Consider the following 25439-nt stretch of genomic DNA (forward strand, 5'->3'; position numbering starts at 1 on the left):
CACTTTCTCCCAGCTTACCCTTCCCCCTCCCCATGTCCTCAAGTCCATTCTCTAGTAGGTCTGCATCTCTATTCCCGTCCTCCCTCTAGGTTCTTCATAACTATTTCTTTTTTTAGATTCCATATATACGTGTTACCATACGGTATTTGTTTTTCTCTTTCTGACTTACTTCACTCTGTATGACAGACTCTAGGTCCATCCACCTCACTACAAATAACTCCATTTCGTTTCTTTGTATGGCTGAGTTATATTCCATTGTATATATGTGCCACATCTTCTTTATCCATTCATCTGTCGATGGACACTTAGGTGGCTTCCATGTCCTGGCTATTGTAATCAGAGCTGCAATGAACATTGTGGTACATGACTCTTTTTGAATTATGGTTTTCTCAGAGTATATGCCCAGTAGTGGGATTGCTGGGTCGTTTGGTAGCTCTATTTTTAGTTTTTTAAGGAACCTCCATACTGTTCTCCATAGTGGCTGTATCAATTTACCTTCCCACCAACAGTGCAAGAGGGTTCCACTTTCTCCACACCCTCTCCAGCATTTATTGTTTGTAGATTTTTCGATGATGGCCATTCTCACTGGTGTGAGGTGATACCTCATTGTAGTTTTGATCAGCAATTCTCTAATGATTAGTGATGTTGAGCAGCTTTTCATGTGTTTGTTTGCAATCTGTATATCTTCTTTGGAGAAATGTCTATTTAGGTCTTCTGCCCATTTTTGGAATTGGTTGTTTGTTTTTTTGAGATTGAGCTGCATGAGCTGCTTCTAAACTTTGCAGATTAATCCTTTGTCAGTTGCTTCATTTGCAAATATTTTTTCCCATTCTGAGGGTTGTCTTTTCATCTTGTTTATGGTTTCCTTTGCTGTGCAAAAGCTTTTAAGTTTCATTAAGTCCCATTTGTTTATTTTTGTTTTTATTTCCATTTCCTTTGGCATCTGTTGTAAAGCTGGTTTGGTGGTGCTGAATTCTCTTAGCTTTTGCCTGTCTGTAAAGGTTTTAATTTCTCCGTCGAATCTGAATGAGATCCTTGCTGGATAGAGTAGTCTTGGTTGTACGTTTTTCCCTTTCATCACTTTAAATATGTCCTGCCGCTCCCTTCTGGCTTGCAGAGTTTCTGCTGAAAGATCAGCCGTTAACCTTTTGGGCATTCCTTTGTATGTTATTTGTTGTTTTTCCCTTGCTGCTTTTAATATTTTTTCTTTGTATTTAATTTTTGATAGTTTGATTAATATGTGTCTTGGTGTGTTTCTCCTTGGATTTATCCTGTATGGGACTCTGCACTTCCTCTACTTGACTATTTCCTTTCCCATATTAGGGAAGTTTTCAACTATAATCTCTTGAAATATTTTCTCAGTCCCTTTCTTTTTCTCTTCTTCTTCTGGGACACATAAAATTCGAATGTTGGTGCGTTTAATGTTGTCCCACAGGTCTCTGAGACTGTCCTCAATTCTTTTCATTCTTTTTTCTTTATTCTGCTCTGCAGTAGTTATTTCCACTATTTTATCTTCCAGGTCACGTATCCGTCCTTCTGCCTCAGTTATTCTGCTATTGATTCCTTCTAGAGAATTTTTAATTTCATTTATTGTGTTGTTCATCACTGTTTGTTTGTTCTTTAGTTCTTCTAGGTCCTTGTTAAACGTTTCCTGCATTTTCTCTATTCTATTTCCAAGATTTTCGATCATCTGTACTATCATTACTCTGAATCTTTTTTCAGGTAGACTGCCTATTTCCTCTTCATTTGTTTGGTGTGGTGGGTTTTTACCTTGCTCCTTCATCTGCTGTGTGTTTCTCTGTCTTCTCATTTTGCTTAACTTACTGTGTTTGGGGTCTCCTTTTTGCAGGCCACAGGTTTGTAGTTCCTGTTGTTTTTGGTGTCTGCCCCCAGTGGCTAAGGTTGATTCAGTGGGTTGTGTAGGCTGCCTGGTGGAGGAGACTGGTGCCTATGTTCTGGTGGATGAGGCTGGATCTTGCCTTTCTGGTGGGCAGGTCTGCATCCAGTGGTGTGTTTTGGGGTGTCTGTGACCTTATTATGATTTTAGGCAGCCTTTCTGCTAGTGGGTGGGGTTGTGTTCCTGTCTTGCTAGTTGTTTGGCATAGGGTGTCCAGCACTGTAGCTTGCTGGTCGTTGAGTGGAGCTGGGTCTTGGTGTTGAGATGGAGATCTCTGGGAGATTTTTGCCATTTGATATTATGTGGCGCTGGGAGGTCTCTGGTGGACCAGTGTCCTGAACTTGGCTCTCCCACCTCAGAGGCTCAGCATGACACCTGGCCAGAGCACCAAGATCCTGTCATCCACACGGCTCAGAATAAAAGGGAGAAAAAAAGAAAGAAAGAAAGAAAAATAAAATAAAATAAAATAAAGTTATTAAAATTTAAAATAAAAAATAATTATTAAAAATTTTAAAAATTTAAAAGAAAAAAAAGAAAGAAAGAAGAGAGCAACCAAACCAAAAAACAAATCCACCAATGATAAGAGGCGCTAAAAACTACACTAAAAAAGAAAAAAAAAGGGGGGGGGCAGACAGAACCCTAGGACAAATGGTAAAAGCAAAGCTATACAGACAAAATTACACACAGAAGCATATATATACACACTCCCAAAAACAGAAAAAGGAAAATATATATATATCGTTGCTCCCAATGTCAACCGCCTCAATTTGGGATGATTAGTTGTCTATTCAGGTATTCCACAGATGCAGGGTACATCAAGTTGACTGTGGAGATTTAATCCACTGCTCCTGAGGCTGCTGGGAGAGATTTCCCTTTCGCTTCTTTGTTCGCACAGCTCCTGGGGTTCAGCTTTGGATTTGGCCCCGCCTTTGCATGTAGGTCGCCGGAGGGCATCTGTTCTTCGCTCAGACAGGATGGGGTTAAAGTAGCAGCTGATTAGAGGGCTCTGGTTCACTCAAGCCCAGGGGAGGGAGAGGTACGGAATGCAGGGTGAGCCTGAGGAGGCAGAGGGCGGCGTGAGGTTGCAACAGCCTGAGGCGCACCGTGTGTTCTCCTGGGGAAGTTGTCCCTGGATCACAGGACCCTGGCAGTGGCGGGCTATACAGGCTCCCTGGAGGGGAGGTGTGGATAGTGACCTGTGCTTGCACACAGGCTTCCTGGTGGCTGCAGCAGCAGCCTTAGCGTTTCATGCCCATCTCTGGTGTCTCTCTGATAGCCACGGCTCATGCCCGTCTCTGGAGCTCGTTTAGGCGGTTCTCTGAATCCCCTCTCCTCGTGCACCCCGAAACAATGGTCTCTTGCCTCTTCGGCAGTTCCAGACTTTTTCCCGGACTCCCTCCGGACTAGCTGTGGCACACTAGCCCCCTTCAGGCTGTGTTCACGCAGCCAAGCCCAGTCCTCTCCCTGGGATCTGACCTCCGAAGCCCGAGCCTCAGCTCCCAGCCCCCGCCCGCCCCGGCGGGGGAGCAGACAAGCCTCTCAGTCTGGTGAATGCTGGTTGGCACCGATCCTCTGTGTAGGAATCTCTCTGCTTTGCCCTCCACACCCCTGTTGCTGCACTCTCCTCCGTGGCTCCAAAGCTTCCCCGCCGCCACCCCCTGTCTCCACCAGTGAAGGGGCTTCCTAGTGTGTAGAAACTTTTCCTCCTTCACAGCTCCCTCCCACTGGTGCAGGTCCCGTCCCTATTCTTTTGTCTCTATTTTTTCTTTTTTCTTTTGCCCTACCCAGGTACATGGGGAGTTCCTTGCCTTTTGGGAGGTCTGAGGTCTTCTGCCAGCGTTCAGTAGGTGTTCTGTAGGAGTTGTTCCACATGTAGATGTATTTCTGATGTACTTGTGGGTAGGAAGGTGATCTCTACCTCTTACTCTTCCACCATCTTGAAGGTCTCATGGATAGACATTTTTTAAGTATCATTTATAAAAACACCAAAACATCTCTTTTTTTTGGTGGGGGGGGAACAGAGTTACTAGCCAAAATGTAAATTAGTACCGATTTTTTAAAGTATAGTGTAAGGTATAATGTAAGCTCCATGGGGAGCCTTAATTTAATTTGTCTTGTTCACCTAAGCAGTACTTAGAACAGTTCTTGGCACATGGTAATAGTAATTAGTAACAACTAATATTTGAGTAATTATTATGTCACACTAACCTAAGTGTTTTGTGTCCATTAACTCATTTAGTCTTCACACAGCCCAAGAAATATTTGGTGAATGAATCAATACTTTTTGCAGGATGACAATTACAGTCAGTTCTGCAATAATATAACATGAGTTCCTAAAAATCACCAGGTAATGCAAAATTGTGCAATGAACACCATAGGATTCACGGGAAAAACGGGGTTAGAAGCCCAACACTGAAAAAACTTCATCAGTGACACATTTTTTTAAAAAAGACAGAAACCTAATAGAAATGGTAGCACAATTTTACACAGTTTACACATGTTAAGTGATTAAGAAATACACAAATACAACAATAAATATGGCACGTTACCTTGAAAAAGACCTGAAGTTTGCTTGTGGAAGTGGGCATCAGAAGGGTTGCAGCTCATGAATTACTGTGAAGTGATGGAAGGAGGGTTATCTGAAATCGGATGGAAAATTGTAACAATAGATGTGGATGGGTGTGGCTCATAACACAAGGGGTGAACTGAGGTAGCTGGTAGATGTCTGAGGTATGTGCCTATATATGCGTGTATTTTAATGCAACTCAGTCCAGCTGGATGCAGTTTCCTGCATTCACCCAGGGCAAACTTTCTATAAAGGGCCAGATAGTAAATATTTTAGGCTTTGTGGGCCATTAGGTCTCTGTTGCAACTATTCAACTCTGAGACCGTGCTACAAAAGCAGCCACAGGACAAAGTAAACAAATGGGCTTGGGTGTGTTCCAACAAAACTTTATTTACAAAAATAGGCCACTGTTTGGTGGCCATAGTTTGCTGAGCCCTGAACTTGCAGACAAAATCCTAAATAAGCAAATGCAAATTTTGTCTTATGCTCAAATTGTCCCCCGATACATCAATCTTGTTGGAACAAATTCACTTTTCAAAACAAGTGTTATAGCAGAACTAAGTTTAGAATGCTATCAAATAAACCAAAAAATAACTGATATAATTCAAATAAGCAAAATAAATCCAGAATTACTCAAAAATAAACTATTTTTGATTTTGGATTTTATAAATCAAATGTCATCCAAAAGTCAACTGACAAATGACCAAAATAAAGACAACTAATGGTACATTTTGAACACTCATAGTCATTCAAAATCTGTGCATTAAATTCTACACAATCTTCAAGGAAAATGGGTTATGTTTTTGATAGCTCTTCTGAATTAAAATTATCGGGCTCAGTCACAAGGGCACATGTGGCTTTTACAAGATCATCGAGCAGTCAAAGTTAACATATGAACTGCACTGTAAGATAAATAAGTTCTGAAGATCTGATGTACAGCACACAGCACGGTGACTATAGTTAACAATACTGTATTATATCCTTGAAAGTTGCTAGAGAGTAGATCTTAAATGTTCTCTCCACAAGAATAACAAAAAAAGGTAATTATTGTGACAGTCATTTCAAAATATATACACATATCAAATCAGCACATTGTACACCTTAAACTTACACAATGCTATATGTCAATTATACCTCAATAAAGCTGGAAAAAATACTAATTGCACATGGTTATACAATATTTGCCCAGGAACTGAGTTAAAAATTCTAAGTTGACCTCCTTTCAATTAGAAAACACTAATATATACAACATTTCTTTGCTCAAGCTGCTATAACTCACATCTGAAATCCTCCCCCAGTCTTCTTTGTTAAAAGTAGATGCATCCTCCAAGGGTCACATTCAAATGCTACCTCTCTATAAAGCCTTCCCTGGACCCCATCAGAAATGTCTTCCTACTCTAAACTCCCACAGCAAGTTACTTGTTACCCAACACAGCATGTAGCACTTTATATCCTGCTTCAAATTTATTTGTGAACATGTCTTATTTCCTCTGCTGTGTGGAAAATAAGACTAATCTTTAGCCATACTAATCCCTCTGCTGGACTGCCCTTTTTCACAGCCAACCCTTAACTGCTAACTTACCTTCAAGACCCAATACAGATACCATCTCCTCTGCAAAACTTTCCTAAACATCCCCCAAATTAGGCTTTCATTCATTCTGATCCCTAGCACAACCAATATACCTCCATTTTAGCACTGCTTTGTAACTGCTTATTTACTTACTATTTCCCTCCTTAGATTAAGAATGCTTTAAGGAGGCAGGAATTTTGTCTTTTACCCTTTGCATACGCTAGTACAGTGCCTGGCACCTAGTTGGTACTCAAGTATTTGATCAACTAATAAAGCATTCCTCCAAAATATCGAGTATAGGGTATATACACATGAACACCACTACCATACCAATAAATTTCTTAAACAAATATTTTATGTAACAGTTCACAAGAAAGCTGGACTACTGATAGCAAGAATGGCTACTTCAAGCCAAAACTCAGAGACAAAGTCTCAGAGACAGGATCTGAAAACAGTGGCTAGAGAGCAAAATTCACAGAACCTTTCCCCAGGGCAAAAATCACCAGCAGCTAGAATATAGGTCTTTTCAGAAGTATCATCTCCAATCATAAAAGAGCAGAAATTCACTGGATATAGTAATCTTTCAAAATAGAACATATCCTGAGCCACAATAATTATTAACGAACTTCCCAGCAAAGTTTTTCCGTTCTAATAAATGTTTGTGTATGTGATAGTATATATTATATTAGCAACAAAACACCTGTATCCTAACCATGTAAGCTTCAAGGCAAAAAAGATATGCATACATTGAATAAAGAAACTTTCCCTCATCACTTCTTCTCCCTACCCCCAAAAAGGCAAACAAAGTCAAAAAATGATCGACACTAACGTAACCAGGATTATGTTTTTAATAACTTTATAAACCATCTAGTACAAGTTCATTCTGTAAATGACAAAGCAGAGGCCTAGAAAGATGAATGATTTGTCTACAACAATCAGTTGAGCAACAGAGCTGTAACTAGAAAACCCAGGTTTAGCTCCGAGTTAAGCACTCATTCCTCCACAACCAGCAGTTCTCAAACTTCTAGTCTCAGGACCTCTTTACACTCCTAAAACACTTAAAAATTAACAAAGACCCCCAAAGAGCTTTTAGTTTATTGTCTTTTAAGAACCGCTGTTATAACCATGTTATCTCCTCCAGAACTGCAGGCTTTATCAGTATCTTTTAAACTTACTCCTATTTTACAGATGGAGAGCTATGGAGATTAATCATCCTGCATGTCAGCTATCAAGCCAATAAGACAAGCATTAGGATACATGTACAGAGAGATCCTACTTAGACACTCCTTTTACTGCCCTGCTATATTCAACATTCCTAAAGGAAGAGCTAGACATCATTTTCCAATGGCTTAACCCATTTTAACAGCTTCTGCCAATGTCCAAGAGAACATTCAAGCTCTGGAGGAAAAAGACTTCATGTAAACCCAAGAATTGCCTGTATTCTGTGGCCCAATCCGTAAATTTATTCAGATTTCAAAAGTGAAATAGGCACATAAATACACACAATTTCTTACAGAAAAAATTATTTCACACACCTAAATCTATATACAAATACCTTTAAGTACTACATTTATCTTATCTCTAGAAATACAATATAAAAGTGAAGGCTCATGGTCAACTATACCAAGGGTTGCCAATAATGAGAACTGGCCTGATCACAATTAAAATCACAAATGTCTTTCTTTTCATCCACACCAATAACATAACGAAACAGCTGGCATTTGAATATTTTCAAAACCCTTTGTAAAATTTGCATGTACCCCGCTGCCACAGGCCTGGCCTAATACTTTCCACACAGTGGGAATGCACATATTTCACAGATAACATTTTTCAAAAATACGTTAGTATGCAACTGAGTGTGAACTACCACAATAACAGACACTTTCTAAGACATTTTCCCAACATCTCTCAAGTTAGACCACTTCTACCTTTTAAAATTTAAGACCAATAACTGGTTATATTGCTTTCAGCTTTTCAAGTAATCAATTGCCATAAGGATTAGAATGACAAGTTCCATCAAATCTCCAAGATCTTTATATAAAAATAAATGAAAGTTTATCTGTCAATCAGAGGCTGATCTTTCAGGCCAAAAAACTGAAGAAATAATCTTATTTAAAACAAAACAAATAACAAAAAACTCTTTAAAAACAATAACAGGGCTTCCGTGGTGGCGCAGTGGTTGAGAATCTGCCTGCCAATGCAGGGGACACGGGTTCGAGCCCTGGTCTGGGAAGATCCCACATGCCGCGGAGCGGCTGGGCCCGTGAGCCATAATTACTGAGCCTGTGCGTCTGGAGCCTGTGCTCCGCGGCAGGGGAGGCCGCGGTGGTGACAGGCCCGCGCACCGCGATGGAGAGTGGCCCCCGCTTGCCACGGCTGGAGAAGGCCCTCGCACAGAAACGAGGACCCAACACAGCCATAAATAAATAAATAAAAATTTAAAAAATAAAAAAGATATCTTAAAAAAAAAAACAATAACAAAACCTTTGAAAACTGAGCCACTGATTTTTCAGTGTATATTTGTCCCTCAGTATCTGAGGGGAGTTGGTTCCAGGACCCACCACAGATACCAAAATCTGAAGATGCTCAAGTCCCATAGTCAGCCCTCCGTATCCGCAGTTCCGCATCCTCAGATTCAACCAACCACAGATTGAAATCCTCGGTACTGAGTGGAGGAACACAGAGCCAACTGTATGATTTAGCCAAATCATCAATTTATTTTCCTCCCTCTTGCCTTTTGGCTATTTTTTTACCACAGAATCCTAGGAATGTTCTTTTTTTATAAATGTAAGTAAAAATTAGAAACTAATCTTTGCTCCTATTTTTAAGTGCTGGACAGAAGATCTGATAAAGAAAAAATCTGGAACAATTGTGTAAAATAAAATTAATGACAATTCATAGAATTGTTCATATTATTTCTGCCTCACATTAGAAGAGAATCAAGAGTGATTTGGTATTGTGGGTTCAACTCACTCAAGCATTACCAGTCAGATTATCCTTTAACTACAATTATGGCTTGAGATGAATGACACTTCAGACTGAGACAGTTCTTCTGAACACCCACTTGGAGCACTTTCATAGTAAATAATCAGCATCACACTTTTTAAAATTAATTCTTTACATTTATACATGTGTTCTTTGCAAGGGGGTTTTCACGTAGCTTAAGATTCTCCTGGAATTAAATGCTTCAGATATCTTACTATCTCATATGAACATAAAAGACAAAATATTATAAACACCTACAAACTCAAAAGACCTACAACAAATGACAATAGTAGCTAACATGAACTTCTTCCATTGTAATACTTGGGCTAAATTAAAATGGTCATAATCACATTATATCTGGCAGCTCAAGGAGGTATTAATGCCTGTGGTTAAGGACATAAGCTCTGGAGTAAAGACTGGGTTCAATTCCAGCTCCACCAATTACAAACTATATAACTTTGATCAAGTTCTTTGATCTCTCTATGCCTCAGTTTCCTCCTTATCTGTAAAAAGGGGAACACCAAGTACCTACCCATAGAGCTGTTCTGAGAATTAATCACGATTACACAGGTCAAGGTCAACAGTAAGCACTCAATTTTAGTTAAGATTATTACTCTTACCACTAAGATCAACAAAAATTCAAGGCCCATAAGGAAAACTGACCCTGGCATAAAATGAATAATTCTATTCAGAAAGTCTATACATAATTAATTTGCTCACCCTAAAGAAAGGGAGAAAATCCAAGTTCAAGCTACGGTTTTAGAGGCAAACTTTGTGAGATTTAGTAAAATCTAGAGGTCATATTTAACTGTAAGGTACACCCTTCATGTCCAGGAACATGGGCACCTGATAATAACTAACCAACAAGTTGTTGGGTACCTCTTACGTGCCCAATACCCCTTACGTAAAGGCTTATTGCACTTGGACCAATTAACACAAATTCAAAAACCAAGGCCACAATCCTTACACAACTAGGGATCTATAATCTAAGAACTAAAGTGCATTTTTTTTTCCTCAAAGGAAGGAAAACATCTTCCATCTACTGCTTGTTAATGCAGAAAAATAGGCACAATAAATACCACAGGTTCATTCCCAAATTCTATACACTAGGTAAAGTGCTCTAAAAACATATATACCTATATACTATTAAGATGGTGTATGTATATATATATATATATACACACACACACACACACACACACACACATATATACACATATATATATACACCATCCTGATGGTTACTCAAAAGCATATTTTGCCAACTACGAATGCAATTCTGATCTATGATCCCTGTAATTTTACTTTGCCACTAGGCGCCAAGGATACATCTCAAAGCAGAAAAATTACTTAATTCACAAGGGATGAAAAGTCAAATGTCAAACTGTCTGAAAAGCAAGCCAGCCACCTGTGTAAAAGTGGTATACATTTCACATTAACAACCCATTATTTTTAGACACTATCAAGAGGCAAATCAGAAGCACAAGAGAAAAGCAGCCTCAACCTAATATAAACGTGCTTGACTGGTAAGAGGTGGCCTGCCAGGCACTGCTTCCTTGCAATAGATCTTACTTCCCATCAACCCATGTTAACGTGCTCCCCACCCCTCTTGGAATATATAAGTAAATAAACAAAAATAAGGTCTAATTACTTTTGCTCAAAATTTGCCCATAAAGTGGAGAAACATCTGAGGACTGCCTTACCACCCATTAAAGCTGGACTACACAAAAAGTAGTATACTGGGGTCCTCTGGAAGCAAAACCCTGCGTTAGTATCCCTTTGCCTAGAGGTAAATCCAAGGATACCCCTCAGGGTCTGGTGTAGAGAAGGAATACTGGCAAGACCCACCCGTCCACCCCACAAAATGGGCTTGTCCCCAGGGGCTGCAGAAAAAAAAAAATTAAATTCCGCAAGGCCGGGGTACTTCCCGTCTTCGTCCAAACGCCACTAAGTCGTCCCAGGATCTCACATCCTCCCGACCGCCCCTCCCCCTCTTCCCACCCCTCACCCCCCCTCCTTCTTCCCCGCGCAGTCTCTAGGCCCAAAGATTAGGAAGAAAGACCAGGATACCAAAAACCGCCTCCCACTTCAGGGTCTCAATTCCACAAGCACCGAAGAATAAACAGAGGAGGCCAACTAAGCTCCGCGGTTCGGGGAGGCTGGAGAAAGCGCCCGACACGCCAGGCCGCGCCCCCCCCACCCCCACCCCGGGTTGGAGCCTACCGCCGAAACCCCGAAACCCTCCTCACCTAAGGAGAAAACGATGCCTCTTTCTGCTCAGCAAAACACAGGCCTAACCCACCAAGCCAAAGCTTTCCCAAACACCCGGCTCAGAAGGCGCGTAGGCCGAAACCACTGGGATCCGTGAGACGGGGTTGTGTTTTACCTCATGGGCTCAGCAGTCATGTTTTCGCTTCAATGCCTTGTCGGCTTCAGCGACCGTAGGGCGCCACTCTGCGCTCCCCGGTGCCCAGTTACGATAGAAATGCACTGGACTCTTAGGCGTCACTACAGCTGGCGCTGGATCCTCCCCACAGCTCAAAGGCCGCCACCGCTGCCACCTCCGCAGGAGCCGCGGAAACAAAGCGACGCCGCCGCCGCCGCCATTTTGTTGGGCCGAGGCTCAGGCAACAGAATTGGCGCGCCCTCCCTCTTCGTCTTTCCATCATCCATTGGCTGCCTTCTCTGCAGCGCAGATGCCTATTGGTTACAGAAATTCACCTTCTTTGGGGGCCTGTTGCTAAGGCGGTCTACGTCATTTGATCCCCTCCACCTTTTCATGGGGGGTCCAATTCAGTCCCATTGACCTGAAAGTGCTAGTGACGTATTTTGACTTTATTCTGAAAATGCTTTTTAATCCGTCCTCTTTTCTTTGACATATTGACAAAACAAGAACAGCAATTTACATTTATTGAGAGTTTACTATATACCCAGCACTATACTAATCCTTTATCCAGATTGTCTCATGTAATCCTTATACTCTTTGAGTCAGACAGCCGCTTGTTACCTACATTTTCTAGACGAGGAAACCAAAACACAAAGTCCCACAGTAGTGGAGCCAAGATTCCGATCAGACACCACACTCTTAACCACTAATCTATGTGGCCATCCTATACATTTTCTTTCCTATATTCCAGGTTATCATCAAGTTCTTTACTTTCCTAGATGATTTATATATAATATTAATCATTCCAGCATGCTTACAAATATATATATGTATTATAAATATAAAACATAAGACCAACTTGAGATCTGCACACAATTTTTTCAATATTGAATAAATTGCCACTTGGAACACACACGTGGACCATTTCCCCAGTCTGATGTGATGTTTGGCTCACAAACTAACCAGTCTAGGTCTATTTCCACCTCGTTACAGAGGTTTGGCTGTATCATCTCTAAAAGCCTTTCCAGGGAATTCCCTGGCCGTCCAGTGATTAGGGCTCTGCGCTTTCGCTGCCGAGGGCCAGGGTTCGATCCCTGGTCGAGGAACTAAGATCCCACAAGCTGTGCAGCGTGGCCAGAGTAAATAAATAAAAATAGAATAAAAGCCTGTCCAGTTTTCACGTTCTATAATTTAATTGTCTATTGGTAATCTCTGCAAGTCACAAATCAGTTCTCTAAAATCAAATAGTTTCAAGTTTTGTTTCTAAATTTATTCTGCCATAAATAAAGTTCATTCTACTCGCTTTTTCCTGAAATCTGCAAGAGCTCCTGTTGTGTTTAGGTGACAAGGTTGCTGCTTTCTACTGCAATAGCAAGCGATGAGCATTTTTTGAATGGAACACTTTGATAATCTGATAGACTCGGGCAACTTTTTAATCAAGAGAAGCCTGTACACATTTCAAGTCATCTTTCAGATACTGAAGTACCATTGCCAACTGTAGAAACCAGCCTTCTGTATCTGGAATACTGATTTTCTTCTTGTCTTTTATCATTAAATATTACTTAAACATACAATTTACAGAAGTTATGTTTTCCTTGTTAGTAAATGCAGTTAATTTGAAAGGAGATCCACTCTGTTAGAAGACGTCACACAACTTTCAAACGAGCTCTTGGGGACAAGACTCAACACTAAGCAGCTTTAAATGGCAAATTCCACAAATAGAAAAACATCTTAATAACAAAATTATAATCACAGAATTTTAAAAATATAAAATAACTCAGTATTTGTGAATCATAAACAGAATATCTTTGCTATTAAAGGATGACTAACAAAGTTTTACTGATGTATTTATAGGGGGATCACTTTCAACATATAATTTTCAAAGACTTTCCTTCAGCTGTATTTTAGAAAAAATTCACTAGTACACATCACTTTCACATTTTTCATCAAGTTGCCACAGAAATCAACATAGACCCCTTTCTTGGACTCTTGACCATAAATGTGTGATTTGCGAATCTACTTATTTGCTTTGGAAGAAAGACAAGGTAAATTACCTTTAAAAGTGCAAGTTAGGTGAAAAAATAGATACTCTCATAATTTTAAATAAACAGCATCACAAATTCTGACTATCTTATGTCAAAATCATAAAGCTTTGGTGATAACCATGAAATTTTTGAACGTATATATCCTTTAATCCAGAAATTTAACTTCTAAGAATCTATCTAACAGATAAACTCTACATGTGAAAAATGAGTTGTCCACAAGACTATTCATTGCAACATTGTAACATCAAAGATTTAGAAACAACATAGATGTTCCTCAATAGAGGACTGGTGAAATAAACTATGCTATCCATATAACATAATACCACATAAGTCCTTAATATAAAAATTTTTCAAAAATCACTTGTGTTTCTATGCACTAACAACAACCAATCCAAAAAGGAAATTAAGAAAACAATCTCATTTTCTATAGCATCAAAAAGGATAAAATACTTAAGAATAAACTTAACAAAGGCCGTGAAAGACTTGCACACTGAAGTCTATAAAGCATTGCTAAAAGAAATCAGAGAAAGACAAAAAGAATGGAAAGACATCTCATGCTCATGGACTGCAAGACTGACTGTTGTTAAAATGTCCTACTAGCTAAAAAGACCTACAGATTTAATGAAGTCTGTATTAAAATCCCAGTGGCATTCTTTGCAGAAATAGAAAAAAATCCCAAAATTAACATGAAAGCTCAAGGGACCTTAATAGCCAACTCAGTCTTGAAAAAGAAGTGCAAAAGTGGAGACCATACTCTTCCCGATTTCAAAATATACTACCAAGCAACAGTAATCAAGGCTGTGTGGTATTGGCATAATATATAGAAAATGGAACAGAAAAGAGAGCCCAGAAGTAAACCCTTGCATATATGGCCAAATGATTTTCAACTAAGGTGCCAAGACTACACAATGGGGAAAGGATAGTCTCTTCAATAAATGGTGTTGGGAAAATAGGATATCCAGCTGCAAAAGAGTGAAGTAGTACCCTTAACTTATACCATATACAAAGATTACCTCAAAATGGCTTAAAGACCTAAACCTGTAACATTCCTAGAAGAAAACATAGGGGGAAAGCTTTAGGTCATTTAATTTGGCAACTGGTTTCTGGGATGTGACAGCAAAAGCACAAGCAATGAAACTAAAAAAGATAAATGGGACTATATCAGATTTTAAAACTTATGCACATCAAAGGAAACTATCAACAGTGTAAAAAGGCAACTTACAGAATGGGAGAAAATATTTGCAAATCCTATATGTGATAAGGGGTTAATATCCAGAATATATAAGGAACTTCTACAATTAACAGCAATGACAAATAAAGAATAAAAAATGGACAAAGGAATTGAATAGGCAGTTCTCTAAAGAAGATATACGAATGGCCAACAAACATATGAAAAGATGCTCAATGCCACTAATCATAAGAGAAATTCAAATCAAAATCTCAATGAGGTATTATTTCAGGCTGTTGGAATGACTATCATCAGAAAGACAAGAGATAACAAATGCTGGCAAGGGACTTCCCTGGTGGCACAGTGGTTAAGAATCTGCCTGCCAATGCAGGGGACACGGGTTCGAGCCCTTGTCTGGGAAGATCCCGTGTGCCACAACTACTGAGCCCGTGTGCCACAACTACTGAAGCCCACATGCTTAGAGCCCATGCTCTGCAACAAGAGAAGCTACCGCAATGAGGAGCCTGAGCACCACAATGAAGAGTAGCCCCCGCTTGTGGCAACTAGAGAATGCCCGTGTACAGCAACGAAGACCCAAGGCAACCAAAAATAAATAAATTAATTAATTTTTTTAAAAAAAGAAATGCTGGCAAGGACACAGTAAAAAGGGAATCCTTGTGCACTGTTGCTGGGAATATAAAATGGTGAAGCTGCTATTGAAAACAGTATGGAGGTTCCTCAAAAAGTTAAAAAGAGAATTACCATACAATCCAACAATTCCACTTCTGGGTATATAACCAAGAGAATTGAAAGCAGGGTCTCGAAGAGATAATTGCCCACTGATGTTCATTGTAGCATTATTCACAATAGTCAGGAGGTGGAAGCAACCCAAATGTCCATTGGCAGATGAACAAATAAAGAAAATGGAATATTATGCAGCCTTAAAAAAGAAGGAAATCCTTTCGTACACTACAACATGGATGAACCTTGAGGATATTATGCTAAGCAAAATGTCACTCACAAAAGGACAAATACTGTATGATTCCACTCATATGAAGTATTTTAAATAGTCAAAATCCTATAAATGGAAAGTAGAAAGGTGGTTGACAAGGGCTGGGGAGATGGGTAAAGGAGAGGGCATTAGTTTTTAATGGGTATAAAGTTTCAATTTTTCAAGATTAAATAGTCCTAGAGATCACAACAATCTAAATATACATAACACTGCTGAACTGTACACTTAAAATGGTTAAAATGGTAAATTTAATATTACATGCTTTTTTTACCAAATAAAAACTTTTTAAAAAAGGCAGGCATAGATGTACATATATGAGATGTTTTTCTAGTTATATTGTTAAATGGAAAAAAAAGCAAGTTGCATAACACTGTATTTTAATATTTGTGTTGGGGAGAGAGCAAGAGCAAGAGTAAGAGCCAGAGTGAGAGTGAGAATGAGAAAGAGAGAGGATAAGAAGTAAAATAACTCTGAAAGAATGAAAATTATATTTAATAATAGTGATTACCTGGAGAAGATAACCTGGGAGCGGGGGGACCAGGGCAGGAGGAAACTTCACTACACTATATACTCTTTGCACCTTTTATATTTTATAAATACATGTGGGTGTGTTTCCTGTTCAAAAAATGAATGTGAATTTAAAATTAAGACAGTGTGATATTGGTGAAAGAACAGACAAATAGATCAATGGAAGAACAGAGAGGCCAGAAATAATCCCACACAAACAGAGTCAATTGATCTGTGGCAAAGGACCAAAGGCAATTCAACGGGGAAAGGACGGTCTTCAACAAATGGTGCTAGCAAAAGACACTGCTAAGATAATGAAAAGATTAGCCACAGATTGGGAGAAAATCTTTGCAAAACATATCTGTTAAAGGACTGATGTCCAAAATACACAAAGAACTCTTACAACTCAACAATAAGAAAACAAAGGCCCAGTTTTAAGATTGGGTTCTTCTTGGGCAAAAGAACCAAAGACACACCTCATCAAAGAAGATATACTGATAGCAAATAAGCTTATGAAAAAATGCTCAACATTATATGTCACTGGGCAATTGCAAATTAAAAGAACAATGATATACCACTACACAACTATTAGAATGGCTAATCCAAAACACTGACAACAACAAACGCCAATGAGAACATGGAACAACAGGAACTCTCATTCATTGCTGATAGGAATGGAAAATGGTACAGACACTTTGGAAAGTTTCTTACCAAACCTAAGGCTAAACATACTTTTACCATATGATCCCACACTTGCAGGAATGAATGCACGAATGAATTGGAAAATGACATCCACACCAAAACCTGCACACAGATGTTTATACCAACTTTATTCATCGTTTCCAAAACCTGGAAGCAACCAAGATGTCCTTCAGTAGGTGAATGGATAAGTAAACTGTGGTGCAGCCAGACAGTGGTATGTTATTCAGTCCTAAAAGAAATTAGATATCAAGCCATGAAAATACATGGAGGAAACTTAAATGCCTATTAGTAAGGGAAAGAAGCCAATCTAAAAATCTATATACTGTATGATTCCAACTATCTGATATTCTGAAAAAGGCAAATCTATGGAGACAATAAAAAGATCAGTGGTTGTTAGGGGTTGTTGGGGGAGGGATTGATGAAGAAGAAGAGCACAGAGGATTTTTACAGCAGTGAAACTATTCAGTATGGTACTATAATAGTAGATATTTGTCATTATACATTTGTCCAAACCCAGAGAATGTACAACACCAAGAGTGAACCCTAATGTAAACTATGGATTCTGGGTGATAATGAGGTATCAATGTAGGTTCATCAATTGTCACAAATATACCACACTAATTCAAGTAATTAATAATAGGGGAGGGACTTCCCTGATGGTCCAGTGGTTAAGAATCCGCCTTCCAATGCAGGGGATGCGGGTTCGATTCCTGGTCAGGGAACTAAGATCCCACATGCCACCGGGCAACTAAGCCTGCGCGCCACAGCTACTGAGTTCACGCACCTCAACAAGAGAGCCCAAGTGCTGCAACGAAAAGATCCTGCATGCCGCAACTAAGACCCGACACAGGGGCTTCCCTGATGGCGCAGTGGTTAAGAGTCCGCCTGCCAATGCAGGGGACACGGGTTCCAGCCCTGGTCAGGGAAGATCCCACATGCTGTGGAGCAACTAAGCCCCTGCTCCACAACTACTGAGCCTGCGCTCTAGAGCCCACGTGCCCAGAGCCTGTGCTCCACAACAAGAGAAGCCACTGAAATAAGAAGCCCACACACCGCAACAAAGAGTAGCCCCCACTCGCCGAAACTAGAGAAAGCCCACACGCAGCAACGAAGAACCAATGCAGCCAATAAATAAATAAATAAATAAATAAATAAATAAATAAATAAATAAATAAAAATAATAGAGAAAACGGGAGGGGGGGTTAGGCGGCATATGAGAAAGATCTGTACTCTCTGCTCAATTTTCCTGTAAAACTAAAACTGCTCGAAAAATAAAGTCCATTTAAAATGAATATAATTAAAAATCATAAAATAATTCACTTTTCCTCATAGGTCTGTTTAGGGTTTTTAACATAAAAGATATATTAAAACGACCTCTCCATTCACTTTATGAAAATTATGGGGGAGAACAGAATATTTAAAAGTAAACCAGGTACAAACTTCCAGTCATAAAATAAATAAGTCATGGGGATATAATGTACACCATGGTGACTATAGTTAATGATACTGCATTGCATATTTGAAACTTGCTAAGAATAAATCTTAAAAGTTCTCATCACATGAAAAGAAATGGTAACTACATATGTTGATGGATATTAACTAGACTTATTTTGGTGATCATTTTGCAACATCCACAAATATCGAATCATTATATTGTACACCTGAAACTAATATAATATTGTATGTCAAGTATACGTCAATTTTAAAAAGTACACCAAACAAGATTAATCTTATAGCTCCAAATGAAATAATGTTTCCTTCTCATAAACCAGTGGGAGCTGAATAAATTATGCAATATTTTTTGAAGAGTCTAAACCTAAGGCAACCTAATAATTTGTTGGTATTTTCAAAAAGCCAATATTTCATTTGTTGATTTTCTCTGTTGTTTTTCTATTCTCTATTTTGTGTATCTCCATTCTAATCTAATCTTTAGTATTTCCTTCCGTCTGCTAGCTTTGGGTGTAATTTCTTCTACATATCTTCTATATCTAGTTTCTTCTATACCTATAGTTTCTTCTTTTCTAGTTAAGCTGTAATGTTAGGTTATTGATTTGAGATTTTTCTTCTTTTTAATATAGACATTTACAGGTATAATTTTCCCTGAGCAATGCTTTCACTACATTCTGTGTTTTTGTATGATATATTCTTGTTTTCACGCATCTCAAAATATTTTCTAATTTCCTTTGTGGTTTCTTCTTTGACCCATTGATTGTTTAAGATTATACTGTTTAATTTCCACATATTTATGACTTTTCCAAATTTTCTTGTTATTGATTTCTGGTTTTGTTCCACTGTAATCATGGAAGATATTTAGTATGATTTCAGTCTTTTAAAATTTACTGATCCTTGTTTGTGGTCTAATATATAGTCTAACCTGGAGAATGTTCCATGTGCATATGATAAAAGTGTGAATTCTGCCTTTGTTAGGTGCAGTGTTCTGTGTAAGTCTGTCAGTCTAGTTGGTTTATAGTGTTGTCCAAGGACTCTGTTTCCTTAATGATCTTCTTTCTGGTTGTTCTACTCATTATTAAAAGTGGAGTACTGAAGTCTCCAACTATTATTGTAGAATTGTTTACTATTTCTCCCATCAAGTCTATCAATATTTTCTTCATATATTTTGGGGCAATATTGTTAGGTGCATATGTTTATAATTATCATATTCCCTTGGTGGATTGACCCTTTTATCAATATATAATGTCTTTATTGTCTTTTGTAACAATTTTTGACTTAAAGTCTATTTTTTCTGATATTAGTATAGATACCCTAGCTCTCTTTGGTTACTGTTTACATGGAATATCTTTTTCCATCCTTTCATTTTTTATCTATTTGTGTCTACATCTAAAGTGAGTCTCTTCTCACAGATATAGAGAACAAACAGGTGGTTACCAATGGGGAGAAAGAAGTGGGGAGGGACAATACAGCGTTAGGGGATTAAGAGGTACAAACTATTAGGTATCAAATAAGCTACAGGGGACTTCCCTGGTGGAATAGTGGTTAAGAATCCACCTGCCAATGCAGGAGACATGGGTTTGAGCCCTGGTCCGGGAAGATCCCACATGCCACGGAGCAACTAAGCCCGTGTGCCACAACTACTGAGCCTGCCCTCTAGAGCCCACAAGCCACAACTACTGAGCCTGCACACCAAAACTACTGAAGTCCACACGCCTAGAGCCTGTGCTCCACAACAAGAGAAGCCACCGCAAAGAGAAGCCTGCACACTGCAATGAAGAGGAGCTCCCACTCGCCGCAACTAGAGAAAGCCTGCGTGCAGCAACAAAGACCCAACGCAGCCAAAACTAAATAATAAAATAAATAAATAAATAAATAAAATAAGCTACAAAGATATATTGTACAACATGGGGAATATAGCAAATATTTTACAAGAGCTATAAATGGAGTATAACCTTTGAAAATTGTGAATCACTGTATTGTACACCTGTAACTTATATAATATTGTACAGCAACTATACTTCAATAAAGAAAAAAGAAAAAAATGAAAGTGAGTCTCTTGTAGACAGCCTATAGTTAGATGGTGGGGTTTTTAAAAAATCCATTTTGCCGTTCTCTGTCTTCTTATTGGAGAATATAACCCATTTACATTTAAGTAATTAGTGATAAGGAAGGACTTACTTCTGCTATTTTGCTATTTGATTTCTATATGTCATATATACTCTGTTCTTCGGTTCCTCCATTACTGCTTACTTTTGTGTTTAATTGATTTTTTGGAGTGTATTCCTTTCTGTTAGTCTTACTGAGCATCTCTTCTAAGTGAAAAATCATTTTTGTCTTGGTACTTTCAAGATTCTCTGTCTGTCTGTCTTGGTGTGTGGATCTCCGTGTTTATTTTACTTAGAGTTCAGTGAGCTTCTTGATGTGTAGACTCATGTCTTCCACCAAATTTGGGAAGGTTTCAGCCATTATTTCTTCATTTTTTCTTTCTGCCTTTTCTCTCTCTCCTCTTCTGCTGGGACTCTCATTATTTGTATATTGGTGTGTTTGATGCTGTCCCCCAGGTCTCTTAGGTTCTGTTAATTTTCTTCATTCTTTTTTTTTTTCCTGCTTCTCCAATTGGATAATTGTAATCAACTCATCTTCATGCTCCCTATTCATTTCTTCTGTCTGCTCATATATGTTTTTTGAAGCCCTCTAGTAAATTTTTTTCACTAATGTATCTTTCAGATCAAGAATTTCTATTTTTGTATATCTTTTTTCTCCCCATGAGTAATGTGTTTTACTTTTTTCCAGCTTTATTGAGATATAATTGACAGATAACATTGTGTAAGTTTAAGGTGCACAACATGATGATTTCATACACATATATATTGTGAAATGTTTACCACAATAGGGTTACTTAACACACCCTTTACCCACATAATTACCATTCTGTTGTTATTCTCTTTCTTTATTGATATCCTCTGTTTGGTGATACATAGTTTACCTCGTTTCCTTTATTTTTTGGATATGATTTCCTTTAGCTCTCTGAACATACTTTAAATAGCTGATTTAAAATCTTTTTCTAGTAAGTCCAATGTCTGGGCTTCCTGAGGTATAGTTTCTGTTAATTTCTATTTTTCCACTGTGAATGGGTGATATTTTCTTATTCCTTCATGTGCCGCATCATTTTTTGTTGAAAACTGGACATTTTGAATATTATAATGTGGTAACTCTGGAAATCATATTCTCCTACTTTCCCATTAGTTGTTGTTTCTGCATGTTGTAGGTTATAGTTTTTGCTTAGTGAACTTTCTAAACTATTTGTGTAAAGACTGTGTTCTTTGTCATATGTCGACATTGAAGTCTCTGTTTCACTAGCTGAGTAGTCATCTAGTGATATGAGAGTGATTTCCTTAAACACCTGGAGGCAAAAAAACCAAAACAAAAACCCCTTTCAATCTTTGCAGATTGGCCCTGTCTTGGTACAGTCCTTCAACACTTAGCCAGTCTGTTTACAACTCTGCCTTAGCTTTCACTTCCTGCTTGCACTGAGCATAAAGATTAGTCAGAGGTAAAAGCTTAGAGTACTATTAAGTCTATTCTGAGCATGCATCCTGTTATGGGTATATAAAGCTTTTGTTTCCCAAAGTAAGTCTCTTCTCAGCTTTTGCTCCTAGACTTTTGACACATCTATTGATTGCCACAACAGCAATGTTTTGCCTCAGGCAGCAGTGGCTTTGTCTTTTAACATTTTTGAGGATAGCTGCTTTTCTGTCCTGAATGATTTCTGAGCTGGGCAAAACTAAGGCAAGCCTCTTGTGTCATTTCTTAGGGAACCCACAGACAGGTCAAAACAGACAAACACAATTTCTTGGAAACAAGGTCTGCTCTGCTCTCTTTGGGACCAGCTACCCAAACTGGGAACACAGAATGCCATCTTCAAAACTCTGCCACACCAACATGGGGGGACAGGGCGAGGCTAAAACACCACAAAGTTCTCCTACCATGCTTAAGTTTCCTTTTTCTTAAGGAAACTTTTTCTGATTTAGTATTCACTTGGTTGTTTCAAACCTTTGCCTATTTTCCAGAGTTACAACAGAGTTGATTCTGGCAGTCTTTACTTATCTTTTTCAGTGTTTCTGCGGAGGGATGGGCCCTCTGAACTGTTAACTCTGTCATTTTTCTATCTTAGCTATTTTTTTGTTTGTTTTGTTTTGTTTTTTGATTGTTATGCCACATTTTATTTTTAATTAATTTTTAGTAGAGTATAGTTGATTTACAATGTTGTGTTAGTTTCTGCTGTACAGCAAAGTGAATCAGTTATACATATATCCACTCTTTTTTAGATTCTATTCCCATATAGGTCATTACAGAGTATTGAGTAGAGTTCCCTGTGCTATACAGTAGGTTCTTATTAGTTATCTATTTTATATATAGTAGTGTGTATATGTCAATCCCAATCTCCCAATTTATCCCTCCCCTCCCCCTTTTCCCCTTGGTAACTGTAAGTTTGTCTTCTACATCTGTGATTCTATTTCTGATTTGTAAATAGGTTCATTTGTACCTTTTATTTGATTCCACATATAAGTGATATCATGCGATATTAGTCTTTCTCTGACTTACTTCACTCAGTATGACAGTCTCTAGGTCCATCCATGTCACTGTAAATGCCATTATTTTGTCCTTTTTTATGACTGAGTAATATTTATCTTAGCTATTTTTGGCCCTTCTCATTTCCATATAAATTTCAACCTTCACACACACACAAAAATATGCTATAATTTTTATTGGAGTTGATATGAAAATTGAGAGCTTTACAACATTAAATTGTATTTTTATTTTTTTTTGAGAAAGTTTAGCATATTTCATTTTTGATGTTACTTAGTGTTATAATTGCAGGAAGTAACTTGTAAAGGGTTATTATTGTTCAAAGTTCAGACACATTTCAACTGAAAGAATTCTTTTCCTTAAAAGTTTTAAAAAATTTTTAAAGAATTTTTATTGGAGTATAGCTGAACATAGAATTTTAAAATCTGTGAACAGGGTATATCCCTTATTTGTGTTCTTTATTCATTTATTTTAGCCATGCCACGTGGCATGTGGGATCTGGGTTCCCTGACCAGGGATCAAACATGTGCCCCCTGCAGTGGAAGTGCGGAGTCTTAACCACTGGACTGCCAGGGAAGTCCCTATTTGTGTTCTTTAATTTCTCTCAACAATGTTTTGTAGTTTCCAGTCAATAGGTCTTACACATCTTTTATTACATTTATTCCTGATACTATCTTAATTTGAATTAACATTTGATAGAACTAGCTAGTCACTATCAGGGAATTCCATCTTCCTTTCTTCCGCTAAGCTGTTTGAACTTGAATCTGTCAATAATATGTATGATACTAGAGCAAAGTGGTTGTACTGATATTTTAGTATTTTGTATATTATCAAAATATTGGTATTTTATTAAAATCTGAGATAAAATTGTCATAGTCATCTACATGTCCTCAGATGTTGTTAAACCTGTAAAAGGACCAGGAACTAGGATTAAGGATCCCTTGTATGTCTGGCTTGAGTCTTTCCAAATAGAATGAATAAGGAAGAAAATCTTGATTAAAAGAGGTGAGGAGGGGTCAGACTTGTGAGAATGAATTTGACCTTTGAGGGAAAGAAAGAGAGGTAAGAGGAGGAAATCTAACCATGGAGGAAGAGAAGTAGTTGGGTTTCAGGGGTCCTGGAAACCTGCCTCCATCTTTTTTCTTTTTCACCTCAAATTTCCCTACTATCTTCTCTCTTTTGCTTTCTTTCTTTCTTTCTTTCTTTCTTTCTTTCTTTCTTTCTTTCTTTCTTTCTTTCTTTCTTTCTTTCTTTCTTTCTTTCTTTCTTTCTTTCTTTTTTTAAGTTTTTGGCTGTGTTGGGTCTTCGTTGCTGCACACAGGCTTTCTCTAGTTGCGGCCAGCTGGGGCTACTCTTTGTTGCGGTGTATGGGCTTGTCATTGCAGTGTCTTCTCTTTTGTGTAGCACAGGCTCTAGGCGCACGGGCTTCAGCAGTTGCAGCAAGCAGGCTCAGTAGTTCTGGTGCGCGAGCTCTAGAGCGCAGGCTCAGTAGTTGTGGTGCACAGGCTTAGTTGCTCCGTGGCATGTGGGATCTTCCCAGGCCAGGGATTGAACCCGTGTCCCCTGCATTGGCAGGTGAATTCTTAACCACTGTGCCACAGGGAAGTCCCTATCTTCTCTTTCTGTTTCCATAAAGTTTCTCTACCTCAATTCTAAGAAGACTATGGAAGACCTTTGGAATTAGATGAAGGCCCAAATTTGTTCTAAGGGATATACAAATGACTAAGAAATAAGAGAAAAGATGTTCAGAGTTACTAATAACTTGAGAATTGGTCATTAAAATGAGATACCTTAGAAGACTTCGTAAAACAGGCAGAGGGATAAGAATGGTAAGAATATTTTTAAAGTAGTGCATTTTTGTTCATTTAGAAATTGTCACATACCATGTAACTCTTTGGGTATGATTTGGGATGTAAATGACTCTGACTTGAGATTCTTTTAAAAGTACTAAAATGATACTATACTGATAAGAGTAATTTGGCATTTCAGTACTTAAAAAATGTATCTTGTGAACTAATCAATCATCCTTTAAAATTTCAATTCCTATCACAGAAACCTCTCCCTTCCCCTCCCACCCAACCTCAAGAAAGTGATCAAACCCTTCTCTGTATCCATGATATAAAACATATTTTCCCACTAGGATTGCATTTGTTTACATGTTTGTTTCCACCACAAGACTGCAACTTGAGAGTAAAGACTTTTTTTCTTTATTCAGTGAAAATTTACTGAGTGTGTACTATGCATGCATTTTAGAAAAGGAGCATACAGAGATGAGTAAGACAATGTCTCTGTTCCCAAGGAATTTACAGTTTATGGGAGGGACAGGGCAATTACAAGATAGGATAACAGAGATGCACCGAAGAAGAGAGGAAGGGTATAAAACCCAAACTGGGAGGTCAGGAAAGCTTCCGGGAAGCTATAATGTTCGAGCTGTGTTTGGAGGGAGAGAAAATATTGCATTTATTTTATTTGAAGATCATAAAAAGAACTTCAGATCCAAAGTTCTCTAGGTACAACTGCTAGCCACAGAGCCACAGACAGGCATTATAAACTGGAAGG

General features: G+C 38.4%; 1 protein-coding gene across 8 annotated transcripts in view; it reads right to left on the reverse strand.

The window, feature by feature from the left end:
- ATRX (ATRX chromatin remodeler) overlaps positions 1-11632 on the reverse strand; it is a 254434-nt gene extending 242802 nt beyond the window's left edge. For 5 of the 8 annotated variants that reach the window (XM_068534190.1, XM_068534186.1, XM_068534185.1 and 2 more), the window contains exon 1: positions 11405-11632. In XM_068534190.1, the coding sequence (XP_068390291.1) occupies positions 11405-11424 (20 nt within the window). In that variant the 5' untranslated portion in view covers positions 11425-11632. Of the gene's footprint in view, positions 1-4446; positions 4537-11404 lie in introns of those variants that run through there. The other 3 variants (XM_068534189.1, XM_068534187.1, XM_068534191.1) reach the window with 3 other exon arrangements.
- Between the last annotated feature and the right edge of the window lie 13807 nt (positions 11633-25439).

This window comes from Eschrichtius robustus, chromosome X (assembly GCF_028021215.1).
Source record: "Eschrichtius robustus isolate mEscRob2 chromosome X, mEscRob2.pri, whole genome shotgun sequence".
Taxonomy (NCBI): domain Eukaryota; kingdom Metazoa; phylum Chordata; class Mammalia; order Artiodactyla; family Eschrichtiidae; genus Eschrichtius; species Eschrichtius robustus.